The 21,730-nt window shown below is 41.0% G+C and overlaps 2 protein-coding genes across 2 annotated transcripts in view; both read right to left on the bottom strand.

The window, feature by feature from the left end:
* LOC105923771 overlaps positions 1-21,730 on the bottom strand; it is a gene marked incomplete at its 3' end in the record, with an annotated part of 780,934 nt that overhangs the window by 638,298 nt on the left and 120,906 nt on the right. The gene's annotated exons all lie outside the window — the stretch shown is intronic.
* The window catches only part of LOC118561496 (NLR family CARD domain-containing protein 3-like), a 115,228-nt gene that overhangs the window by 30,916 nt on the left and 62,582 nt on the right, over positions 1-21,730 (bottom strand). Inside the window, exon 4 of the mRNA XM_036133633.1 lies at positions 14,005-14,178. Coding sequence (XP_035989526.1) covers positions 14,005-14,178 — 174 coding nt within the window. The remainder of the gene's footprint in view (positions 1-14,004; positions 14,179-21,730) is intronic.

The raw sequence follows: 21,730 nt of genomic DNA, 5'->3' as shown, positions 1-21,730 counted from the left end.
GGGGGATGAAGATTCTTAAGAACACAAACCCATTGGGAGACCATTTAAAAGGAAAGAGAGGTGTAGTAGATGGTATCGTTGAGAGGGTGCCAAGTGGCATCGCCTCATATTTCCAATTCATCTTATAACACGAGAAACGACTAAATCAGTCAATTAAATTGAAAAGGCCTGGGATAGATGTTTCAGGGTCAGTTAGAAGGATTAGATTATCATCCACATATAAAGTTATTTGGTGACACAACTTACCAGTCTCTAAACCACCTATCATGGGTGTCATCCTAATGGCCCCTGCAAGTGTCTCTAGAGCCAAAACAAATCAGAGGGGCGATAAAGGGCAGCCCTGCATCACCCCCATGTGAGTATTAAAGTATTCAGACATGAGGAGCAGCGGCTCTACTCTGAGTCCTCCCCGGATGACTGAGCTCCTCACCCTATCTCTAAGGGAGAGCCCAGACACACTACGGAGAAAACTCATTTCAGCCGCTTGTATCCGGGATCTCGTTCTTTCGGTCACGACCCAAAGTTCGTGACCATAGATGAGTGTAGGAACGTAGATCGACCGGTAAATCGAGAGCTTCGCCTTTTGGCTCAGCTCTCTCTTCACCACAACGGATCGGTACAGCACCCGCTTCACAGCAGACGCTGCACCACTCCGTCTGTCGATCTCCCGCTCCATCTTCCCCTCATTCGTGAACAAGACCCCAAGATACTTGAACTCCTCCACTAGGGGCAGCACATCCTCCCCAACCCGGAGAAGGCACTCTACCCTCTTCTACCCTTCCATTGCGAAGGTGGAGCCTGAGGACTCTGGGTCGGGTTCTCCGATCTCTGGTGCTGAGGTTACCGAGGTTGTTAAAAAGCTCCTTGATGGCAAGGCTCTGGGGGTGGATGAGATTTGCCCTGAGTACCTTAAGGCTCTGGATGTTGTGGGGCTGTGTTGGTTAACACGGCTCTACAGCATCGGGTGGACATCAGGGGCAGTTCCCCTGGATTGGCAGACTGGGGTGGTGGTCCCCCTATTTAAAAAGGGGGACCGGAGGGTGTGTTCCAAATATAGAGGAATCACACTCTTAAGCCTCCCTGGTAAGGTCTATTCGGGGGTTCTGGAAAGGAGGGTCCATCGGATAGTCGAATCTCGGATTCAGGAAGAGCAGTGTGGTTTCGTCCTGGCCGTGGAACACTGGACCAGCTCTACACCCTCAGCAGGATTCTGGAGGGGGCATGGGAGTTTGCCCAATCAGTCTACATGTGCTTTGTGGATCTGAAGAAGGCATTCGATCGTGTCCCCCGAGGGATCCTGTGGGGGTACTCCGGGAGTATGGAGTACCGGGCCCTTTAATAAGGGCTGTCAGGTCTCTGTACGACCGGAGTCTGGTCCGCATTGCCGGCAGTATGTTGGACTCGTTTCTGGTGAGAGTTGGACTCTGCCAAGGTTGCCCTTTGTCACCGATTCTGTTCATAACTTTTATGGACAGAATTTCTAGGCGCAGCCAAAGTGTTGAGGGGATCAGTTTTGGTGGCCTTAGGATTGCGTCTCTGCTATTCGCGGATGACGTGGTCCTATTGGCTTCATCAGGGCGGGATCTACAGCTCTCACTGGAGCGGTTCCCAGCCGAGTGCGAAGCGGCCAGGATGAAGATCAGTGCCTCCAAATCCAAGACCATGGTCTTGAACCGGAAAAGGGTAAAACAAACATTTATTAAAAAAGAATTATAGCAATTTAAAGCTTTTGTAAATGTCATGATTTCTTGCCACAGTGGTGGTGATGGAGAGGTTATATATGCTTTTTTCTTTATCAGCCAATTCACTTCTGTCTTTGGCCCTTCTTTGTTGCAGAGTATGAAATAGATAGACCTCTGGCATAGGCTTTACATGTTTCCCACAAGACAGAGGCATTGCTGGCAGATGGAGCATTTATTTCAAAAAACATTTTAAGTTCACTATAAAAGTTGGAGGCTAATTTCTCGTCTTTAAGAATAGTGGTGTTGAATCTCCAGTGGCGAGAATGATGTGAAACTGTTTTAAGATTAAGTTCCAAAATTACTCTTGCGTGGTCAGAGATAATTATGCTGGTTATATTGCATGATAAAACTGAGTGTAAGGCGGTTTTTGGGAGAAGGAAGTAATCAATCCTGGTTTGACATTTATGTGGTAAAGAAAAAATGTTATATTGTTTACCAGAGGGGTGGGAGCATCTCCAAGCGTCTATTAGCTCAAGCTCCTCACACAGAGCGTGGAGGGAATTTGCCTGAGTGGGGGGAGGGGGGGGGGGTACGATACTATATGCGGATTTAATATCAAGTTAAAATCACCAGCAACAACAACAGTGAAACTAGAAAGAATTGGAGCTACGTCCAGAAACAATTTGGTTAGAAAAGTAACTGGGTAGGCAGGTGGAATGTACACATTCATCATTACAATATTCTGACCTTGCAAAGTTCCTTTGATTATCACATAGCGACCACTCGGGTCCTTAACGCAGTCAGATACTATAAGAGGTAGATTCTTCCTTATCAACACTGCTACTCCCCTGCTTCTTGATGTAAAGAGCACTTGAACAAATGGTCCTTGTTTTAACTTTTAAATGTTCTATGTCATCAAGATGTGTCTTGTAATATAGCAACATCTATATCATCTTTCCTTATGCATGTAATTATTTTGTTCCGCTTAATCGGGGAGGGCGAGCGTTCCGGTCTGTGCGACGCACTGGCCGTCTGTTTCCGTATGCTTCCGCTCGCGGTGGGGGTGCGGGCCAGGCGCTCTGCCATGTCGCGCGGCCGCCGGAGCGTCTCTCCCCTCCTTTCCCCGCGACGCCCGGTGCCTCCCGTGGGCCTCGCCCAAGCTGGGCTCGACCCCCTGGTCTTGGTCCGTGTCACCCACCGTCGCTCGCCTGCCTCTGCCACCAAAGCGCATGGTCCCGCGTTTGGTACCCAACTCTCCCCCTCTTCCGGAGGCATACAGTGTGAGCACTCCGGTCGCGTCCGAGCATCGCGCCATACAGTGTGAGAACACAGATCGTGAGTGGTGAACTTTTAAACCCTGCGGTTCCGTCGCACAGTTTGAGATGAAGTACCACGACTGAAAAACTCGTACAGTGTATGCCCGGCTTAAGTTAAAACTTGATTGCTCCCGGACTGTATGCAGTTAGCATTAGCTTAGCCATGGGGTTGATTGCTTGGCTGATGCGGCTTGTATTTCATTCATTTGTTGTTTGGTTTATAAGTTCTTTAAAATAATATCTGTGTTGTCCTCTGATTTTCTAAAATAATGAATAGATTAAATGATTTATTATAAAATATGATGTTTTTTTAGATGATTTAATGGTAATTTGTATAAGTTTAAAGTTGAAACATCTTGCAGGTATACAGGTAATTTAAATAGGATATTATGGGCATTAAATAATATTTAATATTCCTTGCCAAAGGAATATAATCTAAAGGGATATAATTGATTGGTATAACATTTACAATGTAGATTATATTAATTGATAAATTAAAATAAATGTAAGATTGTGTACTTATTTATTAAAACATCAAGGTAATTAAACAATTTGATGATGCACTTTAGAGTTTGCATGGTGGTGTTACTTATGGGATACAAGTAGAGAAATTGCAGTGGAGCTCTATGTTCACAATAATCAGTGGGATGTCGACCAGACGCCACCGTGGACGCACCGGCGGGTTGGTCTGACATCGCTGCACCTTCTCCAGTGGGTCTGGCTAGACACTCTCCTTTTCTCCGTCGTCTCTGTCGCCACCTCCATGATTCACAGCTTACCCCACATATATGACAAGTTCAGAAGACCACTCCTTCTTTAACCAAAGCTCCTCATATTACTGAACCTCACCTGTGGGATTTTTTTCTATAGGGATAGAGATGAGATATTCTCACTCTTACCTGCTCCTGTTTCCTTATCCGACCCCGAGAAAACATCTCTGTGCCAGCCCTTCCAGAGGATTCAGCAGTTACTGTTGCCGAGGATCTGGCTTTAGCCTCGAGTCAGACGGTTGCTGGCGTCCCTGCCGGTGAGGGTGCGATGGTCGCTTGTTTCTCCAGCCTGCGAGGGTGCGATGGTTGCTGGTACCCCTGCCTGCGAAGGATCGACAGTTGCTTGTTCTCCAGTCAGTGCTCCAGTATCCTGCAAGTTGGCGGTCCAGATGGACCCATCTCCCATCGGCGCTCCAGTTTCCTGCGAGGAGGGGGTCCGGGTGGACCCGCCTCCAACCTTTGCTCAAGAGTCCTTTGACGACGGGGTCCGGGTCAACCTGTCTACAGCCTTTGCTCCAAAATCCTTTGAGGATTGGGTCCGGGTCAACCTGCCTCCAGTCCTCGCTTTGGAACTTCGCATAGAGGGGATCTAAGTGAGGCACCGTCGCCGGCCACCAAGGGTCCTGCTCCATCACCAATAGCCGAGGGTCCCATTCCATGCCTCTTCATAATTTCCACATGAAGTCCCATCAAGGCATTTCTCAAGATTACATATTTAAATAGTACAGTTTATCTGCTGCTGCGATAACCTTTCATTCAATCAGTTACATAAATATGGATTTTCTTTTTACTTGGTTTATGAGGTCACCACTAAACACTGCTGGTTTTGATGCCAGAAGTATGATCAATTGTATGCTGTGTGGCACTGCTTGTGCTAGATAAGCAACACTAGGGGGAGCTGTTTGCATTGTAGTAAACGTGTATAAATAAAATTAATATTTCCGTCAATAGTCCCTCAGTGAGGAATTTTTTCTCTGCATTTAACTCATCCCTTACCCCTTAAATCTACATTCCCTGCTCATCTGTGTTCATTCCCTTTCAGACTGGCTTTTTGAGTCACTGATAAGATCACGCCCACCGACAGGGGGGGACAAACGGGTCAGTTGTCCCAGGCCCAGGACAGAGGGGCTGCCCAAAACTGATACTCCGATCATTAAAATGGTCAATGTCAGTCAACGCGCCCGCTAACTGCAGCAGCAGTCTGTGTCACGGCACGTTGCTGCTCCCCCTCCTCTCTCATACATGGCTCAGCGGCGCCAGCGAATCAGCATGCAGGCTCAGCCTAACCCGCCTACTCAGCTTCTCTTCACTCAACACACAAACAATGCCCGGCTGCTGCTCAGGCTCGGAGAGAGAGAGAGCGCAGAAGCGGGAAAACATGAACAGGGAAAGAAGCGCCGTTTGGCTTTATTTTAAAACCGTAAATTAAATCAAGCTGTATGTTTTGTTTAAATTCAGTGGAAACACAACACATTTATCTATGCACGTGAAAAACCATGAGCAAGAAAAAGTTGAGAAACAGAAAAGGAGACAAAACTTCTCTCATTGCCCCGGCAGACCCACAGACTGACGTCACTGACTGAGGCGATTCAGTCCTTCAAAATACATCCAGGTAGATCAGAGTGGTCATCTTCAGCAGCAGTTCATGTTAACTTTCAAAGTAGATATTATCTATCATATGTTACTGGAGCCCACACAGAAAATGTAATTAAGACCTTTAAAGAACCCTGTACATATATAAAAAAGTGTTATTTAAGATAAGATAACCTTAGCTAATCCTTTATTTATCCCACGATGGGAAAATTATAGGATTAAAGCAACAGGCAGGTGCACACAACACAGAAAAAATTACATTAGGATTGAAAGATATATGAGGTGGATTAGGAAGAAAAAAAAAAACAAACGTAAAATTATTATTATTATTATATAATTGTAATAATAAAATAAAAATCACAAAACCCGATAAGTCAACCGTTTCATGATACATCAAACTTAAATGTCGAAAGTATCTGTGAATGTTGTGCGTTTAATGGCAAAAAGGAAGCCTTTCTCAGAGATTCAGAGGGCAGAGAATTCCCAAAGTATCTAACATATTCTACCTCCTGCAATGGAAGGGAAACATTTGTTAGGGACTGGCTGATATACAGCAGGTAAAAAAAGGCCATATTTTGGCTGCAGTGCTTGCTGTTCTCTTATGAAGAAAAGATCAAGTACTGCACTAAATTCAATAGATGAGTTGAAAATACCCAATATAAAATACAGAGATTTCCCAGCATGAAGTATACAGTTAAGTTGACTTTTTTTGGTGGGGGGGGGGGGGGGGTTTGTGTGTGTGTGTGTGTGTATGTGTGTGTGTGTGTGTGTGTGTGTGTGTGTGTGTGTGTGTGGTGGCGGCAGGTGTAGAGGGGAGGGACTGTGTTGTCAGCTGGCCTGGATAAGATACTGGATCATTTCACCTCTAGCAAATACAACTGTCAGTGACTCTCTTGTCTAGTTGAAACAGAAGATGAGTGACTTGTCACACACATCTGATCTTTAGTAAGAATTAATAAAATTCTGATGGAATGACTACCCATCTGTTTACTTGCTAATCAAGGACAGTAATTATTTTTGCCTAATTTTTGGCTCCTGGCAAACATCTGACTATAGTCACTGATAGGGCTGGACGATATAGAAAAAAAGCATATCGATAATTTTTTTTATATTGATTCATCTTGATAATTATCAAACAGATTTAAAACTTGGCTCTTATGATATTGCTAAATGACTTACTTTCAATAAAGAACACACAAACACTAAATCTCGATTAAATCCTTATTTAACCAACATTTTTACCCATTACTGATTTTTTTTTAAAGAAAAATAACTTAAGAGACCTGGGTGATGCTATTAAATTCTGACAACGAATAAACTAAAGTGACCAGTAAAATGACCAAAATAAATATAACAAATAAATACATAAATAAATAAAATAGCCTATTTAGGTGGGAATAGTACACTAGTTACTCCTTAGGTTCCATTCTCTGTCTATATAGTCAATTAAGAGGCTGATGCACGGCTGAGGTCCGAGGTTGTGACGTGGGAAGACAGATTGCAGCTCATTTTGCACTGATTCCCTGTACTTGTTGCACAATTTAGGGAGCGCTGTTAGAGAAAAACTTATGGCGGTTCAAAGAAAATAGAAACTTTAAATGGACCGAACCAATAAAAAAAAAAAAACGTTTACCATGAAAATCCTCAGTATAGATCCCTAAAGCCTATAGATCCTTATAAGCCTTATGTCTGCAGTTTAGTGTCAAACTGCAACTTTCACATCAGAAATATCAACACCAAAACATAGAGTCTGACCTCAATATCTGTAGTTTGCAGAGGGGAGTCTGGAGAAAAACGCAGAGCTTCTTCACTCCAACATCTCTCAGGTCATTGAAGCTCAGGTCTAGCTGCGTCAAATGGGAGGGGTTGGATTTCAGAGCTGAGACCAACGAAACACAGCTGATGTCTGACAAACTGCAGCGATGCAATCTGAATAAAGAACAAAACATATGAGCTGAAGCCAAGATGAAGAAGACAACAGAAATAGTAACAATGTAAAGAAAGAAACATGATGAACCGATGTCTAATATCTCATGTAGTAACACTGGTTCAAAGAGTTAACAGAACCAGAACCAACCATTTATTGACCACTTATCAATGCAGTATGGCTGATGCCTATGTTGAATCGTCATTGAGCAAGAGGGAGCATACGCCCTGGACAGATTGCCAGTCTATCTTTGGGCAAAACAGAGAAACACTGGACAAATAACCATGCACACCTAGACTAACACCAAAGGGCAGTCATGCTATTGGACTGCGTGAGTAAGCAGGAGAGAACCCACTTATGCAGAGAGAAACAAGAAAACCAATTAAATTTTATTTATATATAGCGCCAATTCATGAAACATGTCATTTTGACTTTACAAAGTCAAAATCAATCAGATTATACAGATTGGCCAAAAAAATCCTATATAAGGGAACCAGTTGATTGCATCAAAGTCTTGACAAGCAGCATTCCCTCCTGAAGAAGCGTAGAGCCACAGGGAGAGTCGTCTGCATTGTCCATGGCTTTGCAGCAATCCCTCATACTGAGCAAGTATGAAGTGATAGCACACACACAAAAAGATTTGAATTACAGAAACTTCTTACTGCAAGACAAGAGTCCTATCAACTGTAGCAATTCAGTGGTTCTGTGCTGGAATTGAAACAAATTTTAATAACTAAATTGACATTAGAGTTGCTTAACACTACTGTCATTGAATTTAAGCAGACCCTTTTCACAGTGACAGTAAACATCTATTAGGGGGAATTTAGTGTTTTTATCTGAAACATAAACAGTTGCAATAATACTTAATTCATGTCTAAATGCATGAACACATGACTTAGAGCAGAACCAGTTCTAGAACAGCTCCATTTTACTTATCACTCCTGAACGCATCCCCTCACTCCCTTCCCTGATCAAGTGCACAGTTTCAGTAGCAGAGATGTTGGATTCATAGACAGATGACTTGTTTGTAATGAAAACAACTTTTGGATGTAGGAGAGGTGAGCAGGAAGAGATGTAACAAAACCATAATCTGTAGTCATGTCATCCCGGAAAATAGAACTTCACCTCATCACCATCAAAACTACTGCTCATAACCTGAAAAAAAGGATGATGATGTAATTACCTTATAGTAAAGCCAAACACAGCGTTTTGCTTTAAAATATTTATTTATATTAAAACAAGGAAGCACAAGTAGAAACCTGGAGATGCAAGAACATTGCTGCTTACAGTAGAAGCTGACAAGCAGGTTGGCAAAAACTGCAAATGGGTCTGTGAGGCAGGCTTAAATAATTCACAATAAGACATGTTTGATTCTCCCACTGGCAGAGCCTGTTTTTTGTATTAGATCAGTGGAAGACATACCATTAATAGTTTTTGGCTGAGGAAAGCTAGCCCTTAATTGCTTTTATAACATCTTGGGGTCTTTATCAGTGGATCAGAATTCCATTAGGGCTTTAGTGCTACCCAGCAGAGTTCCAAAGGGGCATGAAGGACTGTCTGATTGATTTTTAGGATCATGTTCACCATATGAGATGTAAGTATTTCTACCATTTTCTTGTGACTCTGAGAATCCATTATCCGCAAACTGTAAAGCCAGGCAGAACCTCATCACTGCAAGCAATAAAGGTAACCTGCGATCAAATAAATCCATTCACTAAACACAAGACCCTGCGACAGACTGGCGACCTGTCCAGGGTGTACCCCGCCTTTCGCCCGGTGAATGCTGGAGATAGGCACCAGCACCCCCGTGACCCCATGAGGGATTAAGCGGCTTAGAAAATGGATGGATGGATGGACACAAGACCAACAAGACACAAACACCTTTTTTGACAAATTAATGGAGCCTCCCATCCTTGGATATACAGATCTCACCCAATCATTTATTCAGCATGTCTATGCTTCACAGGAAGGGAGTTGGAAGCAGTTCTCTATCAGACACAGGACAACAAAATGGTTGTCATTGGGTATGGATCTAAAAGCCAAACCCCACCTGAGATAAGCTTCCACATGCACTCAGGGAAGTTGGAATGTTTAGCATTATATGTGGGAAATATGTGAAAGGTTCTGAGATTATCTGTGTCATGCATCACATTCCACTGTATATACAAATAATAACCCCATGAATTACATTCTTACAACAGCCAAGTTAATTTCCACAGGTCACAGGTGGGTTGCCCAACTTGCAGATTTCAATTTCACCATGAAATATCATCCAGGCAGATGCAGATGGCCTCTCCTGCCGTCCACTAGCTGTAAATGATTTATTGCAGGAGTGTACAGAGGAACTGACTTAAGAGGTTACTAGTGCCTGAATTCAGGGAATGACGGTGCTTAGAGATGCTCCAACTTCATGGATAACCACAGCTCAAATACACTGGAGTTATTAAGTCATGCATTTTCACCTGCATAGCCTGCCCCTCTAACACCAGTGCAAATAAAAGAAAGTCAAATGACAGACCCTCTCATTAGCTGCGTACTAAATTACAAAAGCAAAGAAACTCAATTTTCTCTAGGCAGTGGCAGAAACTGCTATGTTGGGATCTTGTACAAAAAGCAGGACTTTGAATCTGATTCGAGACAGCTTTCACTGGGTCAGAATACAAATGTGTCCCAAATGTGTGAGTGTAATAAGGCAAAATGACCACAGAGAGCATCCAGAGCACCTTTGATGCCCATTGTGATATCCTGTCCTTTGCACTGGTTTCAGTCGACTTTCTGCACTTAGGGGCCTGTAAGCAATGTTATGAGTATATTCGGATTGTAACTGATCACTGTACTCACTTCGCACAGGTGTGCCCCACAAAAAATAGATCAGCAAAAACTGCTGTGCAAAATGTCTTTGATGACTTAGCCCTTCGTTTTGGGTTCCCTGTGTTATGCCATCGCACCATGACAAAATTCAGATTGAATTTTGAACATGTACCATGAGGAACTGTTCTTTTCTAATTTACTTTTAATCCCCTTACATTTCCTCTTGTATTTAGGCTAGTTCCTATTTTTCTCCTGTTAACATTCAGCCATTAAAATCCATTTCCCTATCTTCTTCTACCCCTAGAGTCACCATTCTAGTCCAGTATGCCACCAGTTTATGCCAGCCGCCAACTCCCACAGATTTCTGAGCCCAGAAGACAGGGGTTGAATGTTAATAATAATAATTATAATTCAATTCTTTATTGTCAATACAACATTCATTACGACAAAATTTGTTCTCTGCTTTTAACCCATCACCCTTGGGGAGCAGTGGGCTGCCATGTGTGGCACCCAGGGAGCAATCTGGGGTTAAGGGTCTTGCTCAGGGACCCAGAGTGCAGGCGCTGGGGATCAAACCGGGTACTTGCAACCTTCTCAGAACACAAGCGTGCTGCTCTAACCACTAGGCCACCACTCCCCCGGTGTTCTTTTCTAACCACCTACACCTGTTCATCTGAATTAATATACTGGACTCCCAGTCTAATGCTGCCAGACTATCAAAAACCTTCTGTGAGTAGATTACCAGCATTCATCCTTTCCTGTTTGCCAAATAATTAACCTACTCCTTTGTCAGGTATGTGCTTCTGTGCTAGAAAGGTGTGGTGTTGTTACTTTAAAGATCAAAATTTGTGATCACAACACTTATCAATCATCAATCTGAACAAAACCTGACTAGTTCCCAGTTGGTTTTTCTGTTAAATATTCTGACCACTCCTCTTCCCTCTGCTATTAAAGCCACCCCTCTTGACAAAAACCTACTCCAAACCATTACACAGACTGACCCCATTCATCTTTTTTCTCATTTTATTACTTTGGGTAATTGTGACAGCTGTTCCAACTGTCACACAGAGACAGAAAGGGTAATGGTTTTCTGTTCTTCCTTAATATTACTTATTGATTTGAGTAGTTTAGATTCTTATCTTTAAAATCGTTTTCATTAGTCTGACTCTTTAGTTAACTATTTGCAGTGCACACATTTAGTTAACTTTGTCAGTTCTCTTGTATTTTTTGGTAAATGCAACAAATTAATTTCTTCTTTTGAGTTACCAGTTTCCTCTGGACCTGCTGCTGAAATCATACAAATGAGCTCCAGCTGATGTCCTTATATGGCTGTCAAGCTTCCTCAGCAGGTTGTTCCATTTGTTTGGCAGCGGAAGGGGAAATTTTGCCTTTAGTTTAATTTGACCATTTCTTTAATTTTTTGTTCTTTTTGTAACTTTGTTCATTGCTAATATTTATTCAATTTAAACATTTAGTAATGTGCTGACCAGTATTTGTTTAAGTTCTTGTGTGTTTAATTACCCCCTTGTGTGAATTAGCAGTGGTCTGATCAGCCACTATTTAAGTTCCCCTTATGTCTCGTTTGTTAGGTCAGTTTTGTGCTTGAGTTCTTTGTGTTACTACCTGAGTTGTCGTTTGTTATGGTGACCTCAGTATTTTTGGTCCCAATTTATCATTTTTTTAATAATTTTTGTAATAAATTAAGAATATATTTTGAAATTTATTCAACGTCTCTTTAGCTGGTCTATGTAAAACCCTCACAGTAATCACGATGAACACCCTGTGTTGTTTGTTTTAGGTACTAAAGAGTCATGTTGTCCTAGGTTACCACTGCCTGGCCACCCAGTATTGCAACAAGCACATTCAGGTATTGTGTCTGTGCTTAACAACAGTTGAGCTGATGACATAATATTGTATGTTGGCAAGACCAGATGTTGGTACATAAGCAGTTGCCAAAATAACACTTTTGAATTCTCGGGGGGAATAATACAGACACAAACTTACTGCTAACAGTTCAAGAACCTACTCCAATAGGCAGCAACCTTAAGCTATGCAGTTCTAGGATGGTATTGGGAATTTTCTGCATTATCAGCTGTAAATTCATTGGATTCAGGAAAGTTGTCGATAAAATCTGTAACACCACACTGAAATTAAATTAATTGTTTCATATTTTGTGCTTATTTACTAATAAATGGCAGAATGTTTTCAGGAGAAAGAAACTTTAAAAATGATCAAAGCACTAAAATAAGAAAACAAACATTGTCATAAAGATGCTCAATATGGATCTGTACAATATCAGTCAGATGTCTGCCGTTTCATGGCACAGCTTTTACACCAGAAATATCACCACTAAACCAAAACATGTCTTACCGCAATATCTGTAGTTTGCAAAAGGGATTTTTTATAAAACCACTGAGCTCCTTCACTCCAGCATCTTTCAGGTTATTGAATCCCAAGTCCAATTCTGTCATATGGGATGGGTTGGACTTCAGAGCAAGGCCCAGAGAAGCACAGCTGGTCTCTGAAAATCCACAGTCCCTCAGTCTGAATAAAGAATAAAATGTGTGAGCTGAAGCGAAAGTGATAGATATTTAAACTAAAAAATGAACTGATAAATAATAAACATGAAGAAAAATCATTTCAGTAAATGTAAAAGTCTAAGAAGTAAGGTGAACTGATTTCTAATATTTGATTCAGTAAAGGTGATTGTGTTGGTTTCTATTCATCTCCGTCTAACTGGTCATTTAGCAGTTTAGCAGCACCTCTATGTAAGCTGTGTTCAGACCAGACATCAGTGCCAGTTTTTCTTTTGTGTACCTGGTCAGTCAAGTCAACCATTCATCCTTTTACCTGCCTGCCCTGTACCTGACCTGTCCTGCTTGCTGTTAATGAGCCTGCCTGACCCTGTTCTGTCTCTGGCCGCCTGCCTGTAAAACCTGACCAGTTTTTGCTCCTTGTTACTGAGCCAGCCTTACTTCTGCATAGATTTTAGTTTGCTGTTATGGAGTACTGGGGACTATTTTTTAGTTTTTGACATGCTCCACCTGTTTTTGGCTAAATGCCTTTGCCATCCGCCTCTCTTTCCTGTCTGGAAATATTTAGGCTTCTTTCACACCGCTGCTTGTCTGGATGAATACTGGGACCTCTGTCTTTAGTTTATGAATGTTTTCAGATGTTAATTTATCCCACAATCCAGCATGATTGTTACATCACCCCTTTCAAGTTCCATTGTTTGATTTTATTTCTAATTCCTTAAGATAAACATTGGTTCTCCAACATAAACACCATGTGTTATGATGGTGAAATTTCCTTTGCACATTTTGTCATTTATTGTTTCTTTTAACTTAAACATCTTTACTATAATTTGTGATCATTGCATTGGTTTATTGGTGATTACTGGTATAATTTTATTGATTTTTCATAATTTTCATTTGCTTGTAATTGTCTTTAATGTGTACATGGTAAATTCTTTTTCTTTAATCAGAATTATTTTATTAGTTTTTGTTACATTTTACTAGCCTATTAATCAATTACTTCTACTGATAATTTCTTATATTTTGTAGAAAAGTTTTAAATGTATTCTGTGTGAGGAGAGTTTGCTATTTGAAAATCCCAGAGCTCATATCATCTCTTTTAACAACTGTGCTAATATCTGGCTCCCATTCCCAGGTCAATGACAGATCAAAGATTATTTGACAAATATTAAATAAATGCATTTAATTGCACACCATTTGGCAGCAAGCTTGAAAAGAAACATTTATCGACCAAGCAACTGAAGAAGAAGGTGGACTTTACCATTAAAAACCTCAGCATGGATCCGTCTAATATCAGCAACTGTTCTGCAGTTTAGTTTTCACACAACTTTCACATCAGAAATATCAGCACAAAACTAAAACATGTATGACCTCAATCTCTGTAGTTTGCATAGGGGAGTCTGTAGAAAACCAAAGAGCTCCTTCACTCCAGCATCTTTAAGACGGTTCTCACTTAGGTCCAGTTCTCTCAGATGGGAGGGGTTGGATTTCAAAGCTGGTCCCAGAGAAGAGCAGCTTTTCTCTGACAAACTGCAACGCTCCAATCTGGATAAAAAAATAAATAAAACATGTGAGATGCAGTCAACAGGATGCAGGTTAAAACTAAAATGTTAACAAATAAATAATAAAAATGGTGAACATTATCATGTAAAAGTTCCAGAAAAATGTTCTATTGTTTGATTTAGTCAAAATGAGTTCAAGATATTTTCAGAACAAGCATTATTTGCCAGGTGTGCATACATATACAATGAATTTGATTCTGGATGGTACAATGCTCATAATGTGCTTACTTATTCCATTAATTGTCCAAAAAAGGGGAAACCTGTCCATGTATTTAACCCGTTCCTTAGGGAGCAGTGTGCTGCCATCAGTGAGAGAGGCACAGGGACTAAACCTTGCTCAATACTCTTTTTCAGGGCACAAGTGTGACTGACTGAATTTCGAACCACAAACGTTGGGGCCTCTCCAAAGCCCAGAAAGCCCAGCTTTCTAACCACTAGGCAACAAAATCAGTCTGTGGTATAGAATACAGATATGAACACACTATAAACGAGCAGGAATATAAAAGGTCTAGATCAAGGTGTATTAATTAGCCTGTTATGGAAAAAACAATTTTAAAAAAAGGAGAGGGTGGCAACACATTACATAAATATAACAACACAAGAAACTGGGCAATAACAAATTGATGTGAAAAAGTTAAGAAAAGGTATTTGAGTTTAAGAGTTATGAGTTTGTCCTAAAACCAGCGAGTTGCCGGATTAACCCCCGCTCTATCAGGCTATTATGTCGTTTGTTCCTGCCAACCGGTCATGTAATGTAATATTGAAGGAGGAATGAATGTTTATTCCGATTGTGTTTCCTTAGATAAACACTGGACCTGCCTGACTTAAATAAAACATAATAAGAGAACAGTTTGTGTTTTGTCTTCAAATGAATGCTTTCATCCTTTTTTATGATGGCCTTTTTTTTTAAAGAGATCTGCTGCATTACAGTAGATCAGGTCCCCTTAATCCTGTTTGCTGTTTTCAATAATCTGTGAATCTTGTGTAAATTTGGTCCTCTTGTCTGCCTGATCTTTAGTTTTATGATTCTTTGTGACAAAAATATGTATTAGAATATCTCAGTCTGACCTTCAGTGGTTCTATGTTGGGAATAATTTGAATAAATTGACTTTTGATAACAAAGGACAAGTCATCCATTGGGTACTGCGTATTGCATCACTTCATGTATTCTGCTGATGCATTATGCGGTGTGGATAGTGGTTTGGTGTTCCTGTATGGAGTAAGACGGCTTTTAAAAAAAGTGTATGCATGATTCTAACAAATCATATTTATGTCTTAAATTCTGTTCACAAAATTCTGCTGTCAGATGTAGCCCCTTTTCCATTGTCACTCATACCCATTTAACAGACTAATTTCACTTTCCCTTAGTTTTACTTTATCAGGGCTTTGGTCCTGGATCGGACCCAGTATTTCCCATCTTTCCCGGGCTTGTTGAGGGGGTGAGATTGAGTGCAGTAAACTTTCACCATAAGGGTGGAGTAAGGAGCAGTAAGGAGATGAGTTCACAAACCTATGAATTTTATAACCTTAGCTTATCACAAAAAGTTGTTTTTAGGTGAGAAGGTACACCTCCAAACTTCATCTGTGCAGTTAGAATATGACAGAATTTTAATTCTGCTCCGACTTGTCAGAAGTGGCAGAGGCCCGCTCACAGGCGAGCCTGGTCAGGAAGACTGAAGTGTTACAACCGCTGCAGCTGCGTTATTGCTGGGCCAGACAGCAGGGATTGCTGCAGACTGGATCAAGTTCATCGAGGCTGAAAAGTGTTTACTAAGTTAGTGGTGTATATCTCCGCTAAACAGATATCAAACAGCAGATGTAACATTTCTGGCACTGGAGCTGCTAATTGCAATCAGCGCACCTGTTCCATCTCCGCCCTCCCTGCTTAAAAGTTCTGCTCTTTGCAGCCTCCAGTGCCAGAACGTCTCTAGCCAAACAGTGAGCGCTTCCAGCCTTGTTTTTTGAATTCCTGTCTGCCTGTCTGCCTCTCGACCCGTTTTTGCCTCTGTTTTTTGAACCCAGTCTGCCCCTTTTTGGATCTGTCTGCCTGCCTGAGTTCTGCCTGTCGGTCTCAGAGATCTGGACTGCCTTTCCGTGTTTCTGACCCCAGCCGTTCTGTAAGTAAACGAGATAGCCTGCCCCGTTCTGTCTGTGCTTTTTGGATTTTGGACCTGGACCTGGATTTGGATACCCTGTTGGATTCTCCCTTGGAAACCGCTGCCTGGATCAAACGGATTTCCCCCTTGACAAAGAACCGGACTGGACCTGGATAAAGAGCCCTGGATAACCCCCTCTCGGACCCCATCGACATCGGGAGTCAGTGCGGCCAGGTTAGTGACCCTGCTTCTCTCTCACCTACCTGCCTGTTCCTGCTGGTCGCTAACCTACCACTCTGCCTTCAGGAGTTGCCAGTCGCAGAGTGCAAGCCGTGCCAGGGGACCGCGCCGCCAGCATCTAAATAAAGACTGTTAAAGTTTTTTACTTACTTGTTTTCGGGTATTTCTTGGGTCCATCCAAATTCACCACAGCAGAATTATAAAATGTTTCAGCACTGTGTGTGTATTTGCGCACTTGGAGCAGGCTAACTTTCCGCAGCAAAGAAAGAGGAGGAGAAGACCTGCTCAGAAGTTGTTAGATTTAACCTACATACAAATAATTTTTTGCTGTTTTGCAATCAAGCAATGAGAAAAAGAGATCAGAATAAGTTGGAGACAGTGTAACATGCATAAAATGGGGGTGCCCATTTTAGAAACAGAGGTTAGGGAAGCCATTATCCATCCATTTTCTAAGCTGGAAATGGTTGAGGTAAGTTAAAAGACTAAACTTCAGTTTTTCTGCCAAGCATTAGAGCTACCTTGTTAGCGCTTATTGGCTATTGGTTTCCTGATAGTTCCAAAAAAAGTGAGAATCTTCACCAAAATATTTCCTGTAAATTTATCTCGTTCTCCGTTCAGGTGAAGTCCCCCACCTGTCCGGACTAAGAGCCATCGTATTTTTATCCCAAACGTGTTGCATTGAGATCGGTGAGCATATTCTGTGCCTTTCATTTAGGTTTTTGATTTATCACATTGTTGTTGAATAATAGCCTTTATTTGAACTATAATTATTCAATTGTAAACTTTTACTGAGTGTGGGTAAAATGTAATGTTTGGTTATTGTGCTTTAAAAAAGATTTTACAATTAGAAGAAAAAGTGGATTGATAATGCAGTGAAATTGAGGTAAAAGATAATTGTTTATTGCAAATTTGAGTAACTTGATCATTTGATGTCAGATATTATGTCTACAGAAGTATGATTTAAGGATTAAAGCTAGAACACCTTAATAAAAATTCTATTCTGCTGGTCCTGTCTGTTGACAGGTCAGGTTTTTTATGCTGGATTGTTCCTGAGGTAGATTCCTCCTGTGATTGATGGTACGTCTTCCCACCTGGACTTAGAGAAAGAACTTCCTTCTTTTCCATTTGGAGTCCCGCTGCACCCTGCGGTGTGTGGTGTGTCGTAGGCCTGTATTACTCAGATCTTCACGCACAGTTTATTATGTATGAGACCACTGACTGACGTTTTTCACTTTTTCAATTATTCAAATCGATTCAATTCAATTTTATTTATATAGTGCCAATTCATAAAGCATGTCACCTCAAACCACTTCACAAAGTCAAAATGATGTTGAGTCAAACCTGAATTGGAACTGAATTTTATCGATCATTTGTCTATTACAATTTATAATTCAGATTGATCGAAAACATCTAAAACTGAGAATTAGCACTTGGCCATGTATTACTATTATTTTATGTATTTTATGGTGTGGAATTTTATTTTCACAATTGTGTCTTATAAAACTGTTTGTCAATTTCATGGTTTATGTCACTAAAGACAGTAGTTCTTTAAATCTATTCAACTGCCTTTGTGTGTCATTTAAACAGCCCACTGTGCTCCGATGACCAAGCCTACTGGCCCATTTATCTAAAATATATAATACTCTTCTCTACAGTATTAAAACAACATGATACTTTTGCTGGCACCCAGGGACTGCCTTTTAAAACAGGTGTGCTCACTGTATAAAGACTAGCCGCCCAGGTTTATCACCATCTTTTGCCTGCTGCCCTAGCAGCATTGGAGAGATCACTTTCATCTCCCTCTGGGGAGGGTTGGATTGGAGTTTAGAGAATCGCCACATATGCAGGCTGGATTAAAGCTAATTCTGCAGCCTATTTTAAGATGCTGGAATAAATCATCTGTCTGTGTATACTGAAACCAGCCTTATGACTTTGACTGAGGTCTGTGGGGATTACTGCACACTTCAGAGAACAAACACAGCCACGGCAGGAAAGGCTGACCAGAGTCTCTGGCTTTCACAGCCCGAAATCACCCCCTCCTCGGAGCTGTGCACAACCTGCCCTCGACTTTCAAGCTAACCACCTACTCGCTACTAGTCATTGAATTCATGATGGCGCCGGTGTTTGAGGCTTGCCATCTGACTCTGCTCCTGTTTTGCCTTTGTCTGTTGTCCGCTTTTAATTTTATTACAAATGTAAACTCTCTGATTGTGTATGATCGCCAAACATTGCTGGACATTGGTGCCCCAACTGGAAATACCTTACCGAGGACCTATACTACAGACAAAACTTCGACCCTGCTGTTGAGCATTCTCAACTCACCTGTGTTGTTTCTGGACTCTACCTTTCCGATGGAAGCGAGCGCACCGCCATGGAAGGCGCCTCAGATGGCTAGTACGATTAAAGCCTGCTCTACGGCGCAGTTTCTCTGCCTCCAGGCTGTGCGGGCTGGTACCTCGCCTTTCCTGCCCATTCCGTGTATTGAATCCTGTGGATTCCTGTCTGGAACCTGTTGGTGGAGGCCAGGATGGAGTATTCCAGTCCCGTGGTCCCTGGGCTTTTAATTTACATTCACTAGAACTAGACAAATCCAAAACTCCACCACAAGATTGAACATCGCAATGCTTCTGGTTTGTTGATGATAATTATTCTCATGTTCCCCAAAGGCAGTCTAGGGAAAAGGGGATGGGGAGTGTTGAGGAAAATATCTTAGTTGTTATATTAATTAGGCATTTGTATGGAAGTAATAAGTAATGCCTGTGTCCCCTCTTCAGGGCAAAGTAAACACGCAACTTGCAGGATGTGTTGAGAGCCAATTTATGGTTGGAGAGGTCATTTGGCTTGACCCCGGATAAGACAGTTTGAGTAATAAATTAGCCGTACTGCATGGGAACCTCGAGGACAGATCTCGCTTGGACCCATGGGGTCTACCCCATAGACCCTCAGCCAGGGGAGGGGTTTGTTGGTGTGATAAAAAAAAATGTCTTTGCGTACCTTAGATTAGACAAAACTGCAATGCCTGGGAGAAGGACGCGGGTAACAATGGTAATGTAGGTTTTGTCTCCTTTTGGAATTCCAAAGGAATTAAATATGCATATTTTAAATGTTTGCCTCTGATCATTGTTTGTCCTTCACTGCCAAATCGTAAACCAGGGTAAGACAGGCCTTCAGAGATAAGCAGGAGCAGGCCGGTATTAATACTTACAGGAGGACTGGTCTTCCTTGGATCAGGGAAGACATAGCAGGAAGATATATAGCAAGAATCAGTGTTATCTAACATGATTCAAAGTTATTTTATTTACAAAAATAAATTAACCAGAGCAGAAGAAGAACATTAAAGACATAAAGGAGGTTAATTGCTAACTAAGGAACCAGTTCCTGTATTATAATTTAACGGTTATACAATTGTTATCAGATAAGATAACTGGTGCTACCAAAGTTCCAAAAACAGCTAAAGAAATTCCCAAATTAAATTAGATGCTGCTCTTGATCCCTTCGGAGTAGAGGCAAAAGCTTGGTGTTTCTGTGAAGGTAATACTGTAAAGTTTTAAACTAAGGAGTCCAGTATGATGTTCTGGAAAACAGTTTTTAGTTATTGAAGTTGGAACACATACAAATTATCCATTTTTTCTCTTGTTTTCTTGATACTTTCTTCGACATGCAGCTGCAGACTGATGCAAGGAGATTCTAGCTGAAAAATAAGGGAGTCATTCAAGACAAGTTGTTTGTGTGACAGGTTCAAATTTGAATGTAAAATGATAAAAAGTAACTATTCTAGACCAGTTTTCATGTAGATATGTCTAGGCGCTCTACAAAACCTTTCAGAATCAGTAAAAACCTTGTCACTCCTGTGACAAACTCCACCCCTCTTGTGTTGCTATTTGGGTCTTCCTAGAAGGTTTACACATATTTCCTGTTGAAAATATAAACCTAACACCAAAAGCTGACTTTTACACACAAGGATGCACTGAGAGCACAGCAGCTGGATGAATCAAGAATCAAGAATATTCTCTTTGGCCACTCTTGGTCACACTACACATGATGAGACAAAAACTGACAACCAGGCAATGGACAACGGTAAAATATTTTTCAGCGATCAGGAGAGTCACAGATAACAGATAATTATGTAGTAAAGTACTTATTGAACAATAATGAATTAAGGCAACTTTATGGAAATTCATTCATTTTTATGCATGCCATCTCATCTCTGGCTTTTGTTTGCTGCACAGAGTGCTTCTCACTTTCCAGGCTGGTGGTTAGGACCGAAAGGCACAGAGAAAAAGTTACACTGATCTGCAGCAATGTGCTTCAAACTATACCTATTTGCATCGTGATGCACTGTGTTACTGTATGTTGTCTGGGGACTACACTGGAGGGAAAAATACATTTTAACGTGAAGATTTCGCTAAGAAATTAGGAAAAAAAAGATAAATCAGCTTTTTGTATCATATTTTTACCAAACCAAAATTAAACAAATTCATCACTTATTAATTTTTCACTAAGTTTTTAATTCAGTCCATAACATTTTGAAATATATTTCAATATTATGAAATTCTGGATGAGGCAATTGAAACGTTTCATGTGAAAAACATTTTGAATTTGTCATCAAACAGTTGGACAGCAGGTATTTCTTAAAGAAGATATCTTTGAATAAAAATTTTAGTTAAGTTTTAAAGCATCAGTGAAGGATTTTACTTAGATAAAGAGGAAAAAAACTAACCTTAGATTCTTCACTTTACAGATTAAACTCTTCAGGATTTCACACAGATGCTTGATTCCAGAGTCTCCAAAGGTTCCTGCTCCATGGATAACATCTATTTCCAGCTCAGTCAGATGGGAAGGGTTGGACCTCAGAACTGAGGCCACAACTTCACATTCAGTTCCAGACAGTTTACAACCAATAAGCCTGCAATTAGATATACAATAATGTCAGTTCTAATCAAATCACAGAGTAGACCAGGGGTGTCAAACTCATTTTGGTTGAGGGGCCGCATACAGCTTAATCTGATCTCAAGAGGGCCACATGAGTTAACTCATTGCAATATTAAATAGAACTAATAAATGTGGACTTGTTGTTGATTTTTATATTGAATTAATTTCACTTTTACACAATATATTATGAATAACCTCAGCGTTTTTAAGAAAAGTATGTGCAATTTTAACAATACTTTTACTCAGTTAAACATTTACATTTGCATT

Source organism: Fundulus heteroclitus, unplaced genomic scaffold (assembly GCF_011125445.2).
Source record: "Fundulus heteroclitus isolate FHET01 unplaced genomic scaffold, MU-UCD_Fhet_4.1 scaffold_65, whole genome shotgun sequence".
In the NCBI taxonomy this organism is placed as follows: domain Eukaryota; kingdom Metazoa; phylum Chordata; class Actinopteri; order Cyprinodontiformes; family Fundulidae; genus Fundulus; species Fundulus heteroclitus.
This window is presented reverse-complemented; position numbering and strand designations above follow the sequence as displayed.